Here is a 21,583-nt window from a genome sequence, read left to right as displayed (position 1 = left end):
AAATACATTACCTCAACACTATGAAATTAAACAAACAAACCCTGTTGTGTTCTTGTCTTCTAACCTTATACTGCTTGTGTAGCGATGTAGAGGATAGTAATTAAGCAATGGAATTAGAGTAGCAGAGTTCTCCATATTACAAGCGGCATAGCTTCTTAAAGGGTAATAAGTGAGGACAACTGACATCGCATCTGTTCCATGAAGATGACTGAGGTTACTGACAGAATATGACCTTTTATTTCTCATTCTCCTTTAAATTAATAATCATATTAAAACTCAATTTGATGGACTGACAGTCTTTCTTTAATTCATTCTTCCTCTTGTATATCTGTTTGCCAACCTGAAACTTTTCTTAAATTTACTTCTCAAAATAAACAGCATGTTCTCTTTTAAAAATGGCTTGCTGACGATCCAAATGTGCTTAATTAATTCAGGAACAGGCTCATGCATAAGAATAAACAGAATTCAGAGACTGTGTGGTGTAAACAGTAGGTATATTATGCTTAACTATAAGTACATTTCTACTATGCCTGACACTATGGTTTTTATCACTAGAAAAAAAGCTTTTGTAAGATTATGAAACTGAAGAATTATGTAATCACCAAAATGTTTCAGTTTGTATTAACACACATTACAAAGTTAAACATAATAATATGTATAGTGTTCTCAATACAAGAATTACAATAGCACCAGTCTTGTGATGTAAATAATATAGAATCACTGAATTATATATATAAGTCTCTCAAAGCTGTTGTTATCATTTTAGAATGAGTGAATAAAGACTTGAAGGCATTCAGTAAGTTTCACTGTATACTAAAGAGATCTGGAAAACTTTTCTGATTTTTTTTTTTCCCCAGATTAAAAACTTGACCTCTGTGAAGTTAATAATAACACAAATATTTGTTTCAGAATATTTTGGTTTGGATGAAGTGCTCCCGTGGCCAGTCACCTATCAATTTCTTTCATAATTATTATCTTTGAGTAAACTACTTCTCTGTCAAATTTGTTTGAAATTGATCAACAGATTTAAAAGACACTTTACAGGTAGAGAAGGTAGTTAAAAGAAACAGGCACACAAAGAGCTCATGTTGCCCATCCCTTTATAGAAATCTAGGCTAACAACTGAGTTCTTTTCACTGAGCTGCTGCATCTTGGTTCTGTTGCTCTTAAAAGGCATATGGATACTTCTGGTGAAATAAATCCTCTGTTCATTCAGAAAGTCTGGCATTCATAGGTGGACACCAGAATTTATATGCTCCTTGTTCTTAGTTTCAGCCTTTTGAAATTCCCCTGCTGATGCTGCTCCTCTGAAAACTGATTTTTCTCTCAGTTTACTCAGAGTATAATTCAAAAATATTGAAGAATGGAAAAATTCCCAATGACTTCTCAGGATTTTAGGCCCTTTCTTTACTAAGCCTCTTAGAGAAAACAACTGCCTATGGCAATAGAGAAAACGATTTATTTGTGCTTTCCCTGATTTGAGTATGTCATATTCTTTGGATCCCAGTGTTCTAATAAAAGCAGTAAATATCTGTGAAAACATACTTAGGTTTTAAGGACAGCCAAATTAAAATTTATGAATAAATGTTTGGAACAGTTCATTGTGTTGAATAACAATTCAGCAGCCTTTCAGGGCAGAAATATCCCTGCACTGCAATGTCAGAATTTCAGCTTCACTACTGTATTGTATTAGAGCTAGTGAAACCAGTAAACACACGCAGTTTGCACAACCAGCAATCTGTTGTGTATTGAAATCTTCATACTCTTCAGTCACTTTAAAGTAATTAATATGAAATACAGAAAAGGGAAATTCTCCTCTCTTCTCACAAAAGCAAGCCTCTCAGATCACTGTTGTCTCCAACTAGGCATGAGTCATTTATTAGTTACTGATGAAGTAACAAGCACCTTGGTCAAAATTTCCTCCCTGTTAATGTCATTAATTTATTGAATAATTAGGAGAGGTATTGAAATAATCTCAAGAGGTTCTGTCAAGATAGCACCATTAAACTCAGCAGTTTTTATAAAAAGAAGGCCCTAAAGAAATAAAAGTTTATGTCTAACCAAACTCTTAGTCAATTTCCCTGGAATTCCAGAACAAAACAGCAGGGGATCCCAAGAGTGCTTTTTTAAATCCTAACTTTTTTTACAGTGAAAACTCTCAGAAATAAAAACAGGGCTAGGTTGGTACTCAGAGGTACTTGGCTTGGGGAATTCTTGAAACAATAAGCCTAGCTATGTTGATCTAGAAAGCATCTTAAGCAAAAGTGTTAGTGTCTAGCAAAAGTGTCTAGAAGCTTGGCATAAAGATTACCATAACAAAAATACAAATCATGGAGATATTTTTGTCTGTATCTGTTGATACCAACCATAAGGGTGATGAGGTTCTGTCCTCATGAGTATTGTTCTCCAATTTTGCAATGTACTTGTGCTTATCTGCATCAATCTTTTCAGAAAGATTCTGTCCTATATATAAAGACTGTCCAGTTACTCACATGGATATTCCTTTAACATGCTACAGGCAAGGAGGAAAGATGAATAACCCATGCATGCCAAAAATAAGGAGGAGCGATAAATAGCCCATGGAAGAGCATTCCTCAGTCGAGAGGAGAGGTGATTCTGATGCATCTGTTCCTCACAGGGCTGAGAAACTGCTGTGAGGAACTCCAGAAGGAGGTTTTGCACCTCTGGTGCAAATAGTGTACAGATGCAATTGATCCAGAAGCTGACTGAATAGACAAGCTGATAGGGGACAAGGGAAGAATGACCTGCTGCAGCAGGCAGGTAAATGGGAGAGATGACAGTTTGTAAAGTACAGGGCAAACTTACCCGGCTCGCTGCCACACCAACTGTCACACGCTCATCATGGTCAGAGGAAGGGTTTGAGAGAAGCTTTAATTTTTTTTTAGGAAGCTTATAATCTGTTTCCTTTTTTAATTTTAAGGATGGCAGTAAGAAGGTCCTAAAGCAAGATTTTCGGCAGGTCAAATATAAATTTACTATAATTTTACAAAATGGTAATGCTGAAACTGCATATATTTAAAATATGTTAAAATTAAGTTATGGGCAGCTGCTTTTTTTTCCTATTAAAAGCTGATTTTTAAGCTGTTCTGAGAACTAAATCTGGATGTTTTATTATGATTTTTAAAAACCTCAAATCCCTAACAAGGACTTAGATTAATACTTTTCAAAAGCCATAGCTGCTTTACTACAAAACATGTCTCACGATTACATTGGTTTATACACACATATATATCCTATTGATGTTCATGTATCACTGAATATCCCAAGATAATATTCTAGGATTAAGCTTCAGTATTAATTTTATTTTTGTGTAAGTCATCCTTTGATATAGCATTAAATTTCCAGAGGCCCTGTTATATAATTACACTAAAAATTACAGGACCATCTTGCAACTCCAAAAACCATTGAACAATTTTGGTTATGAATGTGAAACAACATGCAGTTCTGTGTGAGCAGATCCACTAGGATCTGAAGCTGGCCTTGGGAGGTAGAAAAAGAAATACAAGGCTTTGCTTCTGTTGGTACTTTGTCAGTAGATCTTGCCCTGTAATATACCTGGGCATCCACCAAAGAAGCCCCAGTCTCCTGACCCAATGCCCCTCCCCTCATCACCAAGAGAACCTGTTTTAGCCAGGAGAATCTGCCCGTATTTCCACCCCAAGCAGTCTTCCTCTTTTTGTGACTGCAGGGTAAAACTACAGTTTTTATTGTAAACAAATTAAAGCATCAGCCAATTCACAACCCCTCCTTAAAATTGAAAAATCAACTGATGTGATACTGTCTTAAAAAAAACAAAATTTTTTTTTCACAGAAATCTGACGAAAGCCTTCAGGCCTAGCTTTTTACTGTAAAAATACGTATGAGTGACAGGTCAAAGTCTTTGGTGAGAGTTCACGACCTTAACCTGAACTTAATCTTTGCCACTGGCCTTTGTTCCTTGATTAGAGTCTGGTAGCATATAAAATAAACCTTGCTGATAATTAGGACAGTTTTCTAACTGCATACCCTCACATGTCTGCAGAGAAATAAAACCGAAACAACATGAATATCCACATGCTTTCACAGGGATCCTCCATTTTTTACAGCTTTCTTGAACATATATAGCTGTTCCGTTTGACCTTCCTGCAGTCAGTTGCTTGCCATTTTCCTCGCTTCTGCACAAATACACAATTTCTTCGTCTCTTTGTAAAGTGGTAGGAGCCTCTTCTCCAGTTTATGTAGGTTACAGGTTCTCCTCCATTCCACTCCCAGTGTCCAGGACTGACTTGGTCATTCAAGCCTGTGTGAAATCAGTATGACCAAATCAGTGATGTTTAGCATATCCGGAGCCTGATGCCAACAGAAGCATGTTGGTCTATCCCTTTGCTAAAAATGCATACAATATTGTGCTGAGAGAAAAAACCCATCTGGAAGAATACAAGTAAAATACAATTTAATATTTCATAAGGTAATTAGTGCCATCTGAATAAGGGAAAATATAGTTTTCCTCATTATTGCTTATCTAAAATATTTTCTTTTTCCATCCTTTGCATGTCTGTCACCTCCCGTGTTTCTCTTTTGAAACTTAAGATGCCAAGCAGAATGTTGTATTCAAGTCTGGGCAGCCTCAGATGCCTTCAGATTCTTTCTGAAAATAAAATTCTGCAGACCTTTGTAGACCTTGTTTACACTGTTGAAATTAACAGTTGTAAAATTAGTCTGTGTTAATTAATACAAACTAAACCACATCTTTTCACTTAGCCTCTGAGTTACTAAAACCAGCATGGTGGCATATTTTCAGACATGACCTGTCTCCCTCACTAGAAGAGAACAAGATCAGAAAACTGACACAACGGTCTTTATTCTTATCAGAGGAGTTTATTACTCTCAGATTAACAGAATCATAATACCTTTAAACATGATCCCAAACTACTGTAGTTTTAAAAGTTAATTTAGTATAGCTAGTAAATCTACCTCAGAAAATTACTAAAAGCTGAAAATAGCAGTTCACAATTGGAAGAAAGAAACTAAAACATTTAGGACAGGATATCAGAAACAAGATGGGTTAGAAGAAAGCAATAGCACTAGTCCATGAGCTAAGGCTGTTGTTCACAGAAAGGGATCAGGTGGTACAGAGAGGGCCTATCTGAGTTCTTTCCATTTCTCATTAAATGAAAGGTGCATAATAAGAAATAGCCAGCCAAATCTAAAATGATGTGATGAAATCTTCTTTAGCTGATTATCTAATTAATTCGCAAGATTTCTGATACACCATTAAATTAGCAATAACATGAATAATTATTTAAAGTAAAGTTAAAACCCGATAAATTAGACTTAAATGAAATCACAGTCAAAAGAAAGGTGAGATAAACAAAAGAGTAGAAGCTCCACCAGCACATATTTTCCCAGCTGGTACTAAAATGGGAAAGGTTTCAAGGCAAAAACAACACAGCAATAGGCAACATGATAAAATTTTCTTTTTGATAGAGACTTATAAAATTAGCCAGGTAAATTACAGCTTTCAGTTTAATGCCTTGCTCTGAAATAATAAAAGCAGCAGAAAATTGAGGACAATGCCACATTTGAAGACTGGGCTGGAAATCCTGCAGCAGTTTCTGCTTTCTAAGGTGCACAGGAACTGCAGCTGATATACTTGCCTATCCAAAAGGGCTTCCTCCCACTGAAGTCCCACAGCCACTGCATGTGTTGTTCATTAGCCACACTTGCTAGACTCCCCAGGTACCTAGGCTCAAGGAGAGAGGACAGAGTAATTAGCATTCTACAGAGTGACAGACATCTCCCATTGACTCATCAACAAGGAGCACTGATTCTAGTATAAAGCATGCAACTAATGTTTCACAGCAAAACCACTACTTACTGCCATGAAAAAATAATTACATGAAAATAAAGTCTTAAAATTCAGGATTACTTGCAGAGGAACCGAAGTCCTAGTCTGATTTTTCTAACAGAAAAATTAAATCAGCAGGGCAACTGAAAGAATTGTATACAGGAAATGTGTACCTCATACTCACTAACTGTGTTTTAAACCATTGACACAATCATTGATACATTCCTTTCATTAAAATAATCTGCCCACACTAAAATCCATTCCACTAAAAGATACAGCTTCACTCATTTGGTATTAGAGCAGACTATATCTTTGTAAAATCGTGTTCTAACAAAACTAAATCTTTGAATAACACAGCTAAAATCTTGGCTATGTTTCAAAACAGAGTGATGTGCATGTAATTTGGGGGCCAGCTTAGAGTGGTAGTGTGGTTCTGAAAGGTAATGTTGGGTTGTCTGCAATGACTATGCATTTAGTTCAGGTGAGAGAGCAGTTGTGGTGTGTACTAACCAGACTATTTCAGAACAAAGCCAATGCATAAGCTCTGCTCTGTGTATGAAGCTCTTAAAGTATGCCAACCCCAAAAGAGTACTTGCAAACCCTAGCCACTGAGTGGCCTTGCCACTGTGAAGTTGTCTGGCTAGCACCAAGCATGCAAGCACCAGCAGGCTGCTCTTAAGCCATTTAGAGATCAGGCTAAATCCCAAAGCATTAAGAGACAAATGGCGTCCTTCACATTTGCCAGGAACTGTAAGCCATCAGTGACTCCACTTTCTTATATATCCACCTTTTTGCCTGCCTTGATATCAAGTCACTGTTTTACCTGTTACACCTGCTGTTGCTTCCCCTCCAATGCTGAGCCTCTGTCATTTCTGTTGTCCCATATTTCTAACTGCTATTCATCCTAACAGTGATGCCAACCCCTTCAGTCTCCCAGAGTATCCTGGATGAGTCTTGATAGGGCCCAAGCAAATTACACTGCTCATCAAAACATGTTTTAAGAGATCCCAAAACTTTTCTAGCAGCAGAATAAATCGATGTCATTATGACGATTTTGCTAATTTCATGACTGTTGCCAGATAACAGAAACAGAAGATCAGTATTTCTCAAAAAAAGGTGAAGACGGTCTTCTTTAAGAGCAGGGACAACAATCAGACCTCAAGGGTGGCATGGCAGACTTGAATTCACTATGGAAACCATGAACAGATCTTGGTGTGCAAGCCCACCACCAATCCTGCTATCCAGTTAGAGACCCATGCCTGGAGCTCCCTTCCTGTTCATTGCCTTGTATCTCTTCTAACAGTACTGATCCTGTGGAAGCCATACCATAATGCCACACAACATAAGGAAGCAGGCAAATTTTATATCAGGAGGAATTCAAAGTAGTACCCCGCAATATTCTGCACAATCCCTGTTGCACAAAATCTGGACCATTCCTTTATCTGGGCATGACAGTGGAGTGTTAGCCCTCACACTCTATGTAACCATGGCTGTCCTAGACCAAGCAGTGCACAGTAATGTAGGTCCCATCAAGGGCCCCCCAAGTTCAGAGGCCACCAGAGAACAAAGTGTAAAATATCTTGTTGACATCTCTGTACCTCTCCTGAGGTAGAAGTGTGGCAGGATGGCCTCAGAAACATTGATCATAACTTTACAAACCGCAGACTGTCCCAGCACAAAGTGGTTAGCAACTGCCTGGTAGGGATCAGGATTGTGCACCCACTCATGGTTCAGGGTCCCAAAACTTCACCTAGTGGGGCTCCTAGCAGAGGCTTTGACTGTGTTTCTCATCATGGTAAGGTTTTGTGCACAGTGTTGGTGCCTGTGTGCCCCCAGTGTGACATGCTTCCGCACCTCTGAGCACATCTACCAGGCACTGAATCTGCAGTAAACCAAGAACAAAGCTGTTACACTGAAAAAAGCTCTTGGAAAGTTTTGTATTCCATCTTCGTCCTCAGACAAAAGGTCCAGGAAAGCAGGCTCCGTTAATTCAGGGTGTCTTCCCAGCGTAACTGATTCAGCAGCAGGATGCCATTCCCCCTCACAGTGATTGTGGTTGGTCTGTGACCAAACCTGGCGCTAAGAAGAGATTTGGGCAGCAGTCTCTGTGGTATTACTACTAGCTAAGCAAGAACAAAAATACAGCATTTTATCTGGCTTCTGCTTAAGGACAATCGAAGCACCGGAGCTAAGTCGTTTACTTCCAGTAAGCATAGCTTACTCCTGTGGTTTCAATTGTTTTAGCAAATGTGAAAACAAAAAGTATCAGTGTGTATCAGTAAGTGCTGTATCATTTATGGCATATGAGGGTGGTCTGAGCAGTAACTGCTTCAGGCTTTTACTTCAATCCAAGTACCAGGGAGAGATTTCAGCACCATGAAAGGAAAGCACTGCAATAATTATAACATTATCCAATCTTTTCTCCGTAGGATCACTTTCTAAATACAGCCTTAGAAACATACATGACTGAAGAGAGAACTGTTCTACTTGTTACACCTAGTCAGGGGTTTTGATATATTGTAGGGAAATGGGAACAGTCCTGCAGGAACATACCACTTACGATAATATTATTAACTGTACCTCTAGGCAGAGTGCCAGACACAGGAAATGACAAGGTAATGTTATTTATGGAGTTATGTAAATCTAACGCTTCCTAATTTAAATTAGTCCAGAGAAGGGGTCATAATGCCTTATTGAAAAAACCAAAACCCCACACATCACTGATTTCTGTGCTAAATAAGTCCATTTGAAATTATTCCTGTGCGCTTTAAAATTTTTGTTATCAAGTCAAGAGCATCCATCATCTTAAAGCAGTTGCCCAACTAAGGAAATATTTTGGGTAGCTGTTGACCTTGAAGTATTATATGTGAAACACTTAGCACAAAGACTTTGCCAATTTAACATTAAATTATCCAATACATCTAAAGGAGCTTTGTACCATTCTGATAAATTTAACTTCAGCAAAAACACACTTAACAAGCTATGAAGGTCTCCACAGCACAGAAGGACACTTAATTTGAACTGCTGCAGTAAATCCATGTCTTATACAACAGTAAAAAGAGGTCAGTGATTGAGACGCTCTGCTTATCCCAGGCTTTCATTTTATCACATAGGGAGAAATCCTGGTGCCTTGGAATAGGTGTGTAGTGTGGCTTATTGTGCCCTACAGTATTTGAAACATGCAGATGAGGCTGGCAGACATGATGCAGAGTTTACAGGAGCCCTGCACTTCCACAGTAGCAATTGAAAGTTAGACAAGACACTCTGAATCTTTAAAATTACTCTAGGTACATAAGCTGGAGTCACTAGCATAAATGTAAGTTAAACCAATCATTTACAGAGCTAACACAGCCTTAGGCAAGCAGAATCCATCCTGCTTTGCACTAGGCAACGGTGAGCCACGATGAAGGATCTAACCTATTATCTTAGTTGTGATTCCACTTGTGATTCTCAAGGACTGAGGCCACACACTGCTGATATACTACCACCAAAAAAAATAACAGCCCCTGCCTTACAAAGCTGGCAGTAAAGGATCTGAAATCTGACTATATTTAGGCTCTAATTAAATGTTCAAGAAGATGAAGGTATAATTTGACTAACAGAGCAAAGGATACAACTGTGGGTTCTGTATGTCCAGTTAAGAGTGTCTTCAGTGACAGCAGTGAAACCATCTCACATGCAAGTGAGCCTGGCTGCGCTGACCCTTGGGGAGGACATGTTCCTATGGGATAAACAAGAACTGTAACATAGATCACTGAAATTGCTACTAAATCAGGCTGCTGTGGGATCAGTCAGCCGTAATATCCCCCAGATGCTTCTCTTCGTGTTGCCAAGGACCTCTTCATGCATACAAAACAAAGCTAGAGAAATGGATTCTTCAACCATCTTTCTCATCAATGTATTAGAGAAGGGTTAGAAATGGTGCCAGATTTTCACAGCAAATAGCTGAGATTTTTTCCACCCACACTATCACCGTGGCTCATAGAAACTTGTGTCAAGACAAGCACATTTTTGTGTCTGCTTCTATCCCTGCACATGCAAACTGAAGAAAAGGTTGGTATGCCACCTGCAACAAATGGATGCAATGTATGTCAAAGCTCACTAAAAGCCCAAGTAGGTTTGCATAAGCCAGTGTACTTATAGTTATATCCAGACAGCAACTGCTTCTGCAATAAATTGATGGTATTGCTTTGATAGAATAGATTGATCTCAAGTCTATCATCTCAGGATAACAGTCCTTTCTCTAAGAGGTTAGGAGGCTGGTTAGGTGGAGACTGTTACTGAAACAACTTTAACAATGCTTGTGCTTTTTTCCTGTTCTGTAAAATAGAAAAAGTGTAGCCAGAAAATTGAATAGACATTTAAAATAATGCCATTTTTGTAGTAATAAAAATTATTCTTATTTTTCAGTGAAATTGGCTGATTTACTGAAAGTCAATTCTAACCTTTTCATTTAATGCCTAATGTTTGTTTGATCTATTAAAAAACGATTGACCCCCATGCTTATTTTGTTTGCTTCTTGGAAATATCAGCTATTTAGATGTCAACAGTAGAAGTATTAATAACAACAGTACCACAATTGGTGGTGGTGGTGATTGCTGGTGTGGAGCTGAGCAAAAACACAAAAATAAAATTTATCAAGTTACCTTCTGTATACTTCTAAGTATATGCCTGGGATAGTACTCTTGTAAATCAGTTCCAGATGGAGGCCAGGAGTACTCCATTTACAAGGATAAAGCTTCCTTAGTCTGTGGTAGTCTGACATTAATTGAATTAAAACTGACCAAGTGTTCATTTCGTTTGTGGATTCAGTGATATGCCTTGACTTTTTGTGCCAGTGTTTAACACACACTGTCATTAATTTACTGTTACCCAGTTTAACTTCTACATTGCATGCTATAGCCTTCAGCAAGAAGTTCCCACCTACAAATAATATGGGTCACCAGAAGCACATTCTTAGAATATTCACAACTTACAGCTTTGTTTGGATAAGTAACAAAATAAAAGCAGGTGATAGAAAACCCTTCCAGGAGCTGAAATTTTAAGTAAACCAATTAACAATGTGAAATTTTTGGTGATCTCACAAGAACAGGTAACATTTACATTTTAGGAAAGAGCAACTTCCATTAGCTGGGGGACATTAGAACTAAGATTTCCCATTTGTGTGTTACCGAGACAACATAATCTGGCATAACTGAATGGAATGAATTGAGGTTTGTTATGCATGCTTGTCCATGTTCCATATTTCCTGCATGTCCTTCAACCACGTATTGAATATATTCTGTTTCTTTCATCTTCAACTCTTCCCTGTTTCAATTTTTATTTCATGGAGTAATGGAGAAGTCTGTTAAAGCCCCTCCTACTGTTCAGCTTGGTCTTCAACCTGGTGCTCAGAATTCAACACAGAGTACAGAATATGCGTGATCCCAGAGCAAGGTCCATGTTACCATGGCTAGCATTTGTTCCAGTCCTAAGCTATCACGCCTAAAACCAACACCACAAAACAGACCTCCAAAGAGAAAGACTGGTGCATTTTCTATTTGTATCCTACTTTGAGAATGATTTTTATTATTATTAGCTTTTATTTAGCCTTAAATGTCAGAAATTTACTGTTAAATTGAACATTAAAGTTTTCAAGTAGTTACAGAATCTGAAGAGCTGCATCTTCAGAAGAATTATGGTGAGGCACTCAGGAACTGGCAACATTGTGCTGTTGCTATATCAAGTGAAGGTAGACCCAAGAAGTGGTGGGTCAGAGAGGATGAAAGACTGAGTCTCTGCTGTATTTCTCTTCTCCCAGACTAACTCTTCCATTAGGAAAGTATCCTCACTGCAGATGGACAACTTTGGGAATTCGTGTTGAGAATAAAGTAACATCACCACCTGAAACATCATGAGATTAATAATATTTCTATTCTCCACTGAGTCTGAATCTAAGGCTTGTTCTATTTTCAGGGGAGCTGTGCAGCACAACCGAAGTGAGGCTTATCTGAATGAACTTAGCCTCGAAAGCAGTATTCAGCTCAGGGCAACAGCAGCGCACAGCAAACACATTCACTTAGAGAAGTCACTTACTGTTCTCTGCAAGCCCGAGCAGCAGTGTTCCAGGTGACCTTGTGATTCACTACCAGGAAATAACAGCAGCCCTCGTGATGACTCCATCCAGAGGGACATTTCTTTGTGCTTACCTCCTAAAATAAAAAAGGAAAAGGCAAAACAGACTCATGCTTACAGTGATCTAGGTCTGTGCACTAATAATCAGGATGAAGGCTGGAGGTGCTGCTTATGGCCCCCCCACAATTAAATTGAACATGAACTTTGGTGTGTACCAATAAAGCTACAGCATTGCTTAAAAGATGTAAAGAAATAAAGGCCTGCCAGAGGAGTCTACAATTTATAATGAATAGCTTTAAAAATGACATGAGGTTTTTAGTTCTGAAAACCCTCTTAAGAGCCCCCCATTCATTTGGGCATCATTTTATGTCTCCTGAAGTCTGTGTAGGGAATGCAGTGCAACAAATGCAGCATGACATCTTACATGGTGGAGGGGGTGTATGTTTACAGAATACCTAAGTGAGCTAATTTTACTAACTCCCACTCATTCTTTCACAGACTTCATTCACCGACTGTCTCACACCCACATCCCCACAAGCACCAAGATATCAGTGCTCACATGGTTTGTCCCGGTGCACCTGTGGATGACAGAGAACAAAGGCAACCCCAGCAATCAAACCCTCATGATGTCTCTGGAAATCTTTTTTTCTGGTGACAGCAAACTTGACTCTGGACAACTCTTTTATTCCCTGTACAAGCCAATAGTTGTTACAGGAAGATCCTTTGCTTGAGAATCGCAGTCATCATAGACTCCATGCTCTGATTAGGATGCATACTCATAGTGACATTTTTACCTTGCTTTGGGAATTCCAGAATTTCCATATTGTCCCATCACACTGAAATAACTTTTGAGTGCTTTCTTCATAATGCAAAAGCCCCTTTAAATCTGGTGTACAGGCCTTTGGAAAAGAGTAGAAGTCCTGGAAAAAGAAATGTCATTTGAACATTTGAAGGAATATAATAATAACACAAAACAAACAAGCTACATGAAACAGACTAAACAGGTATTATTAAAACTTTATGACATGAAAACTCTTCAAGGGCTGAGTTCATCTGTGTATTGGTTAAACTCAGTGTTGGAGTGGGAAGGGTTAGGCTGCAGATTTCAGAGGTGTTAAATCATTTTGGAAAACAGAGTGACTGGAAACAGATGGTGAAAATGCCTGTGAAACAAAAGGTTTCATACCTGATGTCTTGAGCTTGGTTCAGATGCCAGTTCTGCCTTATCAGCTTGTGGGATTTCTGTCTTCGTAGAGGAGACGACATTTATCTGTGGCTGTGCTTGGTTAATTACTGGCACTTGAGCCTTCTTGTTTGCTTTAGCTGATGGGGTGTCATCCTCTATTTTGAGTGATACCATTCCATGATACTTTGTTTTACAGTATTACACATACACACAAGTAGAAGAGGAGAGGGGAAAGAGAGGGTTAGCACATACAAGCAACTCTTAAATAAACTCCACCCAAAAAAAAGGCATTATAATACAAATTGTTGCAAATCAAGGGGAACTGACACCAAAGGAAAAGAAAGACATATTAAAAAAATAAAGTTTTGGTCATAATTTGTCACTGAATTATTAACAGTGATAAAGCCTGCAAAGAACAGAATCGGAAAGAAATCACAGAAATGTCTGAGCAATACTCATAACACTCTTACTTTGAAAACCACATCGGTTCCATTTCTAAATACAGATGAAGGATGAATCTGAAATGTAGAATAGCAGAATGAGATAGGCATATTCATGCATTGTAGAAACAAAAAGACTTTATGCAAGATTTACAAGAAGATCTAGGTTACAAATCACGTGTAACGTATCTTGGGTTTCATTCTTTCTCTTTCAGAAAGGAAATTGATCACATCTGAGAACAGCCCTTAAAAATCACACATTACAAGTGCATTTATAAAGAGATTCCATTAACTTGTAAGATCACAATAGCGGAATGTTACTAAACCACCTAGTTAAACCAATGTAGCTTAAGCAGGAAAAGCAATGGGCGAGTTTTAAGTAACTGTTCCCTGTTTAAGCTAACACTATTTTCAGCATTACAACTTAAGAAGCAGATGCACAGCTTCTATACATTGACCTGGCTCCAGTGACTTCTTTCTTCTAGCTGAAGACATAAGACAAGATTAGAAGCTGCATAATTGCTGAAGTTGCTTGATGTATGTTTCCTCCCCTAACTCTGTTCTGATTCCTCTCTTGGATACATGGATATTCAAAATCAGGATTTATTTTTAATATCTTCCCCCCCCCCACCCCGCCCCATGTATTTTTAAATAGCTCTCAGGTTTGACTCAAAGCAAACTTAGGTACTTTATGGTTATTGTATGGTCAGGTAGGATCATTACAAAAACATGACAACTAAATGGAGATATCAAATCCCAAAGAATTCACAAATCAGTCCATCACTGCAGTACAGAACTGTCTTACTATTCTGCCATTTCCAGTCACTCTCAGCCTGGTCCGTGACTGATTTGCCAAGCTGTGTCCCTGCCGTGGGTCCCCTCCATGCTTTCTCATCCCTTTGGAAGGAGGCGGTGGGATCCCTTCCAAGGGACCACTGCCAGGCCTGGGAGGTGATGAGGAGCCCGAGGATACTGGAAACAGCATGCCTCTCCCCCAGAAGTCGTGCTTGCTTTGGCCAGAAGAATGGGAATAGTTGCACTGACCTGAAAGCATAAAAAAATGGCAGAAGGTCAGTTCTAACTACATGAGCAGATAACTGGTCACGTTGACATGGGCACATAAACAGCTTGTCATTAAAAGTTGGATGATTCTTTCACTTGATGTGGTTGATTTGCTGTTTGCTCATTTGTGGGGTTTGCCACGACTCTGACTGCAACTACTACCTGTATCTGTATGTTTTTATATGTAATGCATCTGTTTACCCACAGAACAGAGTTTCAACCAACATCTGCTGAAAAGACCTGTTTTCATCCAGATACTGGGGTTTGGAATGCTGATTTTTTTGGTCATGGATAGACAGGTATCTTTAACTAATGGTGATGATACTTTGATAGTGCCCAAACAAATTTCTCTTAAAAAATCCAGGACACTATTGTTCCTACAAACTAGTTCTGTCAATTAACCCCTGATTTATATAATGAATATTAAAGAGAAAAGAGGTCTGAAATTTTAAAGGAATTTTTCTAAAATGAAGCTTAATCCATTGCAACGCAGGTATTTAAAATATTGTTTCACTAAACACTAGAAGAAAAAAACACTCTTCAGCTTTCAGAGCACTCAGCTGCTTTCCTAGTTATATGTATTTTTCTACAGTTTCTTCTTTTTTGGTGCGATATTGGGCACACCACATTTGATCACTGAAAAACACAATAATAATGCAGACATAAAAGCCTGAAGTCTGTAATGATCACTGCTGTGTGCTGTAATGTTGTGGACTGTGTTTGTCAAGCATTAGAAAATGTATTTCTAATAGCTGGGTTTAGTTGTTAGGTTTCTTTCCTTGAGAGGAAAATAAATATTTTTCAGAGATGTATAACAACTGTTAAACAATAACTGGGAAAAAAATTCTAATGGACCTAAACCCCCATTTTTTCCCACTTTAACAAATGAGAACTGAACTCGTGTTGTTACGAAAAGTGGTTTCTTTCCTTGCACCCTTCTCATTTTGTACTTGTTGCTTTCTCCATGCTGTGTTTCCTGAGAGGATGAATATGATTGTGTGTGAGAATAAAGGGTCTGCAAGCATCAAGCCTGTTTTCTCTAAAAAGAAATCAAGCATTTTGATCTGAAGGTGAGTGTTAGAAACAACTTGTTGAAAATAACTAGCTACTCAGCCAAGATTGTCCCACCTTCTTAACGATGAAGATCAAAAGAGAATACCTCCTTTTGAGTCCAAAATTTTCACTACAGCTTTTGTCCGGGTGCCAAGAACAGCATTCACAGGGGAGTTCAGAACTACTTCAAAGACTTCATCATCTTCCTCTAATCCATCATAGGTAATTGCTATATTCCACGTCTTGGTTGACATTCCTAACAGAAATAAACATTTTAATTACTCTTTAAGTGCTATTTCAGTCAATCAGGGTGTCAAAGACATATATTAATTAACATGTCTGCAGCTAGAATGGAGTAGCTGGTGTATGCTATTGTGCTCCTACCAACTGACCAGACTCCTGCTGTTCTCCCAAATAGCATTAAGTTTGAATTTGTTCCTGGGCAGTGATGATTCAGTTCAAGTGCATACACTGTAATAAAAAAGCTGCTGTAGATGTGGGAAATGACAGCACAATACATAGGTTTAGAATTCCATTGCAATTCTCAGTGATTTTTATTTTGAAAGCTTAATTTTAGAGATGAAACAGTTATTTAAAATACCTGCAAATAGATGAAAAATTATATTAGATTCAAGGTCAACCTTTTAAGCAGATTTTATTCTTGGTAACAAAATTTTTACTTGGTTCCTTGCCTTTATTGGGTAAATTCAGGCTTGCATTATGGGAATGAGAAAAAAACATTCGACAGTAAGGGACTAGGCTGGTTATTACCCGAAAGGCTACAGAATTTGTTGAGGAAAAGTCAGAGGCAGGAGAACAGCAACAGATATCAACATATACATTGCCACCAAAAAAAATGTCTTGGGAACTGTTTCTGCATCACAAAGTCAGTACTAACATTCAAACTGACTATCAAAGATATGTGTGCAGCATTGTCAAAAAAACCCCTCGACATCCTTACAACACTTCACATAACCCCTATTTCCTTGCTCTCTTCCAGTATGAATCCTCTAGCCAAGAGAAGCTATCAGTACAGACAGACCCATAAACTTGGATAGGGTTCTTCTTCTGCTCCTTTCTATTACGATTTGTTTGCAGTCTAGTGTGCCAATCAGTCCAGTCAATTAGCATAGTTGAGGTTTGCTTCTAAAACTAACCTATTAGCCTTACTAAATAATAAACACTACTAATTAATACATATCAAACATCTTGAATTTAGAACTAAGAAACTGATGCCTTGATTGTAATTATTTGAAAGGTCCTTCCCTAAGGTTGAGCCTAAGCAAAGGACTTCTGAAGAGAGCCACCTAAAAAAAAGACTGTGTGAGGGAGCTCAGCTGGCTTAACTGAGATGCAGACCAGACAAGGGGAACAGTGTGCATTTCTCCTGTCCACGTTCACAGTTAATTTTCCTGTGGCTTACCGCCATATTCAGAAAGACAACAGCAGTAACTCCAAACTGCCCCATGCATGGAGAATCTGCATGGACCAGCAGAAAAGGAAAATTCTAATAAAGGGCCTTGCACTAAAAATCTCTTTGCAACAATTTCCAGCCGTTTCAGTCCAGAGGCTGGTAAGCTTGACTGTATAGTACCTTAGAGGAAAGAGAGCTGGAACCTGGGCAGCACAGTATGAAGGACTTTTTACACTGGTATCTCAAAGCTTTTTTCCATCTTCTAATTTAAAACAAACAATCTAATGCTAGATAAGGGATCTCAGAGAATGGATGATTGGTTTCAGAGGTTTCATCTGTGTTCCAGCAACACTGGAAATTAGGGCAGATTTCCACCTTCCCACCCAGATTTTTTTTAATGCTGTCTGCCAAGTATCCTCCCTTATCCAAGTCTGAAAACTAACCAGGAGTTGCTCATTATACACCTTGACATAAAATTTGGCTTTCTCAGGATAGGCTGTAGTGGCACATTTCCAAAATAATCAGATTTGTGACTCTAACTGAGCTTAAAGCTACAAGTTTTCCTATAGGATAGCCAAGAAAAGCTGGGGTATATGTGAGTTCATCCATGGGATAGAGTGCTGCATAATCTCTGCAGCATGCAATGCCTTTTTTTCAAAATAAAAAGCTTCAGTGCTAAAGTAAAAATCCCCAGACTTTGGCTGGAACTGAGTTATTATATTCCCCATATCTGTTTTTCAAATGCAGGTGAAGACTTGGACTAATTTTTACCATCAAATACATACCATTCATTTCAGCCTTTCACGGGTGACATATTTTGTAGTCACTGTAACTTTCTGCCATTGAAATCATGCTGCTGACAGTCTTGGGATAAACTCTGCTGGCATTGCAGGCAACATCCTGGGAGGCCTGTGCAGACCCCATTTTCTAAACTCAAATAAATCCTGGACTATGCCAACAGGATATGTTCCAAAAAAACTCAGTCTTGTATATGCAAAGGAAGTGATTACAGTAGCAAATGGGTTTTCATTCCCAGATAATCTTTTGATATGGGCAAAACCAAATTTTTCAGATGAAGCTGAATTTCTGAATGGTAAATTGTGAAACTTCCACCTGGACTGTTTTTTCCCTATACTCAGGGAGATACCCAAAGCAAAATAATAATGAATTATGCAGAACAGAGGAAGCTTTTTTCAGCATCCATACGTTTTCATTTTTTTTCTATTGATTCTTCCCCAGCAGAAAAAAAAAAATCAAGCTCCTTTTGATAATACAGTTACTATCGTTTCTTGGTATTTACAGCCTCAGCCAAGGTCTACTGCTGCTATGATTGAAGTGCAAGCAGAGATGAGGTATGACAATTATCAGGTTCTTTTGTACCTTTCTGGCCTTGGATACCTTACATAACTTAAATTGTACTCAGTTTTGTCTAAATTTGGCCAGCATCCTGGACAAATCTTTAAATCTTTAAAGAATCTCACGGCTCAGCTCAGAGCGAGTTGTCCCCAGCCTAGCTGTGAAGAGATTAGGAGACATCATTTCAGCACTTCTGATATTTTAACTGATGTAAAGGGACTATACACCTTCTCACCCTAAGTAATAAGGATAGTAATTCACAAAGGAAACCCACTGCACTTCCGGAAAATGAGCCCAAGTGTTTTTAATCCTATTCAGCTCCTGTAGCTACAAATACATAATCAGTTTTACTCTCCGAAAATGAGAGTTTACACTTTCAAAATCAGTGAATTAATTTTAAAATTATTCAGTGCACTGGTTCATACCTGGATCAAACTGAACAAGCTTGGAGGGAGTCACAGTAAAGTCCTTTCCCAGCATAGCAGATACTTCATTGACCTGAGAAGAAATCAAACAGTAAATGCCATGCTGTGGCCTGTTTCACTGAACTGCTGCATTCTGCTGTGTGCTGAAGATACTGTGTACCTCTCCATGGAATTTCAAAAATACATGCTGACCCATACATGTTCTTAGGTTGAAAAAAAAAAAGGATAAAGGCCTAAACAATAAACCTTGTGATGTGCTACTTTCATTCCGCTCTTGCTTATGGTTTAAATCTTACAATCAAAAATATTTGCTTATCTTAAAATTTTGCCTCGTCCGCTCTCAAATTGCTACTTAACAGCATCAGATAAAACTGCTGTTCACCATGCCTGGGCACCCAGCCATACCTGGCTCCTGGGCAGGCACATCATAGCATCCTGGAAAAGATGTAGCAGCCTGATCGTGTTTGCCCATTTAGCCCTTTGTGAGGTCTTGGAAGAAGCACTTCCATGCAGAGCTGTCCGTCAGCCTCAAAGACTCGTTGGGATAGGCATGAACTCATACATATAAAAGCATGGGAACTCCGGCGAATCCCTGAATTTTCATAGGAGACCAGCATAGGACACCAGCTTCCATGCTGCATTCTTGATGCTGGAATCAGTTTCACTGGTCTTTTTAGCCAACTGACAACCAGAGCAGAGCCACTGGAGTCTCTGAAGGATAGGGCAGGATGGCCCCTGATGAAGTTAATAGCAAAATTCCTACTGATTGAGTGGAAGAAAAATCAAAACTGTGTTTCCAGTTAGGGCTATAAACCTGAGAAACTGTGAGGGAAACCTTTAGTATTTTTCTAGCAAGGGGAACTGGTTAAATCCTGGAATTTCCTTTTTATGCGGAAAGGCAAAATTTGTGAAGGCAAGTTGCACAAAACCTGTTTTACAAAATTATAACCTGCAGCTTTCAGTCTAATTTTTCTGACATAAAACAGGCTGTTACTGAAGATATAGGGAGTTTCTTGGGCTATTTCCTAGGCTGAGGGTAGTGGGGGGAGAAATGGGGGAGGCTACCATGGCTGTGGAGTTGAAGCTCCCATAGCTTCTGGACTTCTCCAGCCTAACCAGGGAAATGAGAAGTCCCAAGGCCCTAGGTTGCCCAAAGCCTGCCTTTTAAAGTGGCAAATCCTGGAAACCCAGCTTCTGAGCACACTGACAGAGGAAACTGCCTGCTCTGTCACCAAAGTTCATCAGAACCAAAATACTGCTCCAAAACATTCCAGTTTTTGTTAATCAACATTTCTAACAACCAGAAAGCTTTGTCAGAAATTTTTCAACAATCTGTACTAGCAAGGACGTGCCAGTAATTGTGGTTTAAATTGCATGGCCTCTGCTGATTACTGAAATACCTTTTGTGCCTGAGGACGAAATTGATGGTCTCAACTATTTATTACTCAGTTACTAGTTAGGAGCTTGGCTTTTAGCTTTACCTTCACTGTGATAAAGGCGGACTCTGCAGAGTGTCCTGCCCTGGTGATTTTCAGAGGCACAACTCCCACACTCTCACACACTTCATATTCAGTCTGTTGCATTTCAATCCGAGACCACCGTAGCTCCAGCCTGAGGGAGAGGAGGGAAAGCCCATGTGAAGCAAAGCCAGCCACCTCCCCTGCTGCTCCGAGGTTCAGTGAGGAGCCATTTCTCCCCTTTTCCCCCCGCTGATTTAGCCAATACACATACTGAGTCTTTGGTTCCAATCAACACATTTGTGTGATTTGGCTGATTAGAAGGAGCAGGGAGGTGATTATCCAGACCTGGTCTACCCCAAACCAAGCTTTAACATTGTTTCAGAACCAGAGAGGTTCTGCAGCAGCTTTGAGAGGAGCAGAGTTTGTCCGTAACACCAAATAGGCCAAGACAAGCTATCGCTGTTTCTTCCTCATTCCCTTTATCCCTGTAGTTTTATTTTACTCTCAGTCCACAGTATTTTCTCTGCCATGTCCTCCTTTCTTCCTATCTTACTTCATCTGTCCTCTGCCTGTCCCCCTCTAGAGTATAGGGCACACTCCAGGACTTCACCACCTCTGTGTGAGTGCCCTCCCCACTCCCCTTTAATAGTCTCTGTACTTTGCTCCTCAGCCATAGAAGTGGCTGAGTCCAGGCATCTCATACACTGAATTTTAGAATTTTTTATAAGGGGATGTGACTGAACCTTGGAGGATTGTATGCTGCAGGGTAGCCAGTAAAGAGCTCACCTTTTTAAAAGCTGGTGTAAAAATTAGTGAAAGTCAGAGAGGAATGAATGAGAGCTGAAAGAAGGAAAATGAGCTGTGCTACTTACAAAACAAATCAAACTTTTCTAAAATGAACTTCTAGACATTTTTGGTTTGACTAGCTCTAACACCAGTGGAAGTTCCTTCCTGCCCTCCTATATCCTCTGATACTCATGGTGGGGGCAACCCATTTAGAAACTTATTTGCTTTCTTTTTGCTAAAGAGGATGCATGTGTCAGATGTAGACCAGCAGCATTCATATAAAAGCTGTGATTCAATTTTAATAGCACCAACACGCAAATCAAACTTGTATTTTGAACGTGTGACCACTAGGTGATAAACTGTTTGGGTTTTGGTTTTTTTTTTTTTTAAAAATCCAAAACAAAACACAAACTCCAATACTACTTTTTCCCTAAAAGCC

General features: G+C 39.0%; 1 protein-coding gene and 1 long non-coding RNA gene across 5 annotated transcripts in view; one reads left to right on the top strand and one right to left on the bottom strand.

The window, feature by feature from the left end:
• The window catches only part of LOC142050359 (uncharacterized), a 31,050-nt gene extending 15,376 nt beyond the window's left edge, over nucleotides 1–15,674 (top strand). The window contains exons 4-5 of the long non-coding RNA XR_012657997.1: nucleotides 11,804–12,059; nucleotides 12,461–15,674. This is a non-coding gene — a long non-coding RNA (uncharacterized LOC142050359). The remainder of the gene's footprint in view (nucleotides 1–11,803; nucleotides 12,060–12,460) is intronic.
• The window catches only part of FREM1 (FRAS1 related extracellular matrix 1), a 75,094-nt gene continuing 53,703 nt past the window's right edge, over nucleotides 193–21,583 (bottom strand). For 3 of the 4 annotated variants that reach the window (XM_075078942.1, XM_075078944.1, XM_075078943.1), the window contains 10 exons: nucleotides 20,380–20,509; nucleotides 18,899–18,971; nucleotides 15,810–15,959; nucleotides 14,394–14,632; nucleotides 13,619–13,666; nucleotides 13,149–13,331; nucleotides 12,757–12,882; nucleotides 11,924–12,039; nucleotides 5,658–5,743; nucleotides 193–4,300 (listed from right to left, as the gene is read on the bottom strand). In XM_075078942.1, the coding sequence (XP_074935043.1) occupies nucleotides 4,101–4,300; nucleotides 5,658–5,743; nucleotides 11,924–12,039; nucleotides 12,757–12,882; nucleotides 13,149–13,331; nucleotides 13,619–13,666; nucleotides 14,394–14,632; nucleotides 15,810–15,959; nucleotides 18,899–18,971; nucleotides 20,380–20,509 (1,351 nt within the window). In that variant the 3' untranslated portion in view covers nucleotides 193–4,100. Of the gene's footprint in view, nucleotides 4,301–5,657; nucleotides 5,749–11,923; nucleotides 12,040–12,756; nucleotides 12,883–13,148; nucleotides 13,332–13,618; nucleotides 13,667–14,393; nucleotides 14,633–15,809; nucleotides 15,960–18,898; nucleotides 18,972–20,379; nucleotides 20,510–21,583 lie in introns of all 4 variants that reach the window. The other variant, XR_012657996.1, reaches the window with a different exon arrangement.

The sequence above is a fragment of the Phalacrocorax aristotelis genome, chromosome Z, assembly GCF_949628215.1.
Source record: "Phalacrocorax aristotelis chromosome Z, bGulAri2.1, whole genome shotgun sequence".
Classification (NCBI taxonomy): Eukaryota; Metazoa; Chordata; class Aves; order Suliformes; family Phalacrocoracidae; genus Phalacrocorax; species Phalacrocorax aristotelis.
The sequence above is the reverse complement of the archived record's forward strand: the minus strand, read 5'-3'. Positions and strand labels throughout refer to the sequence as shown.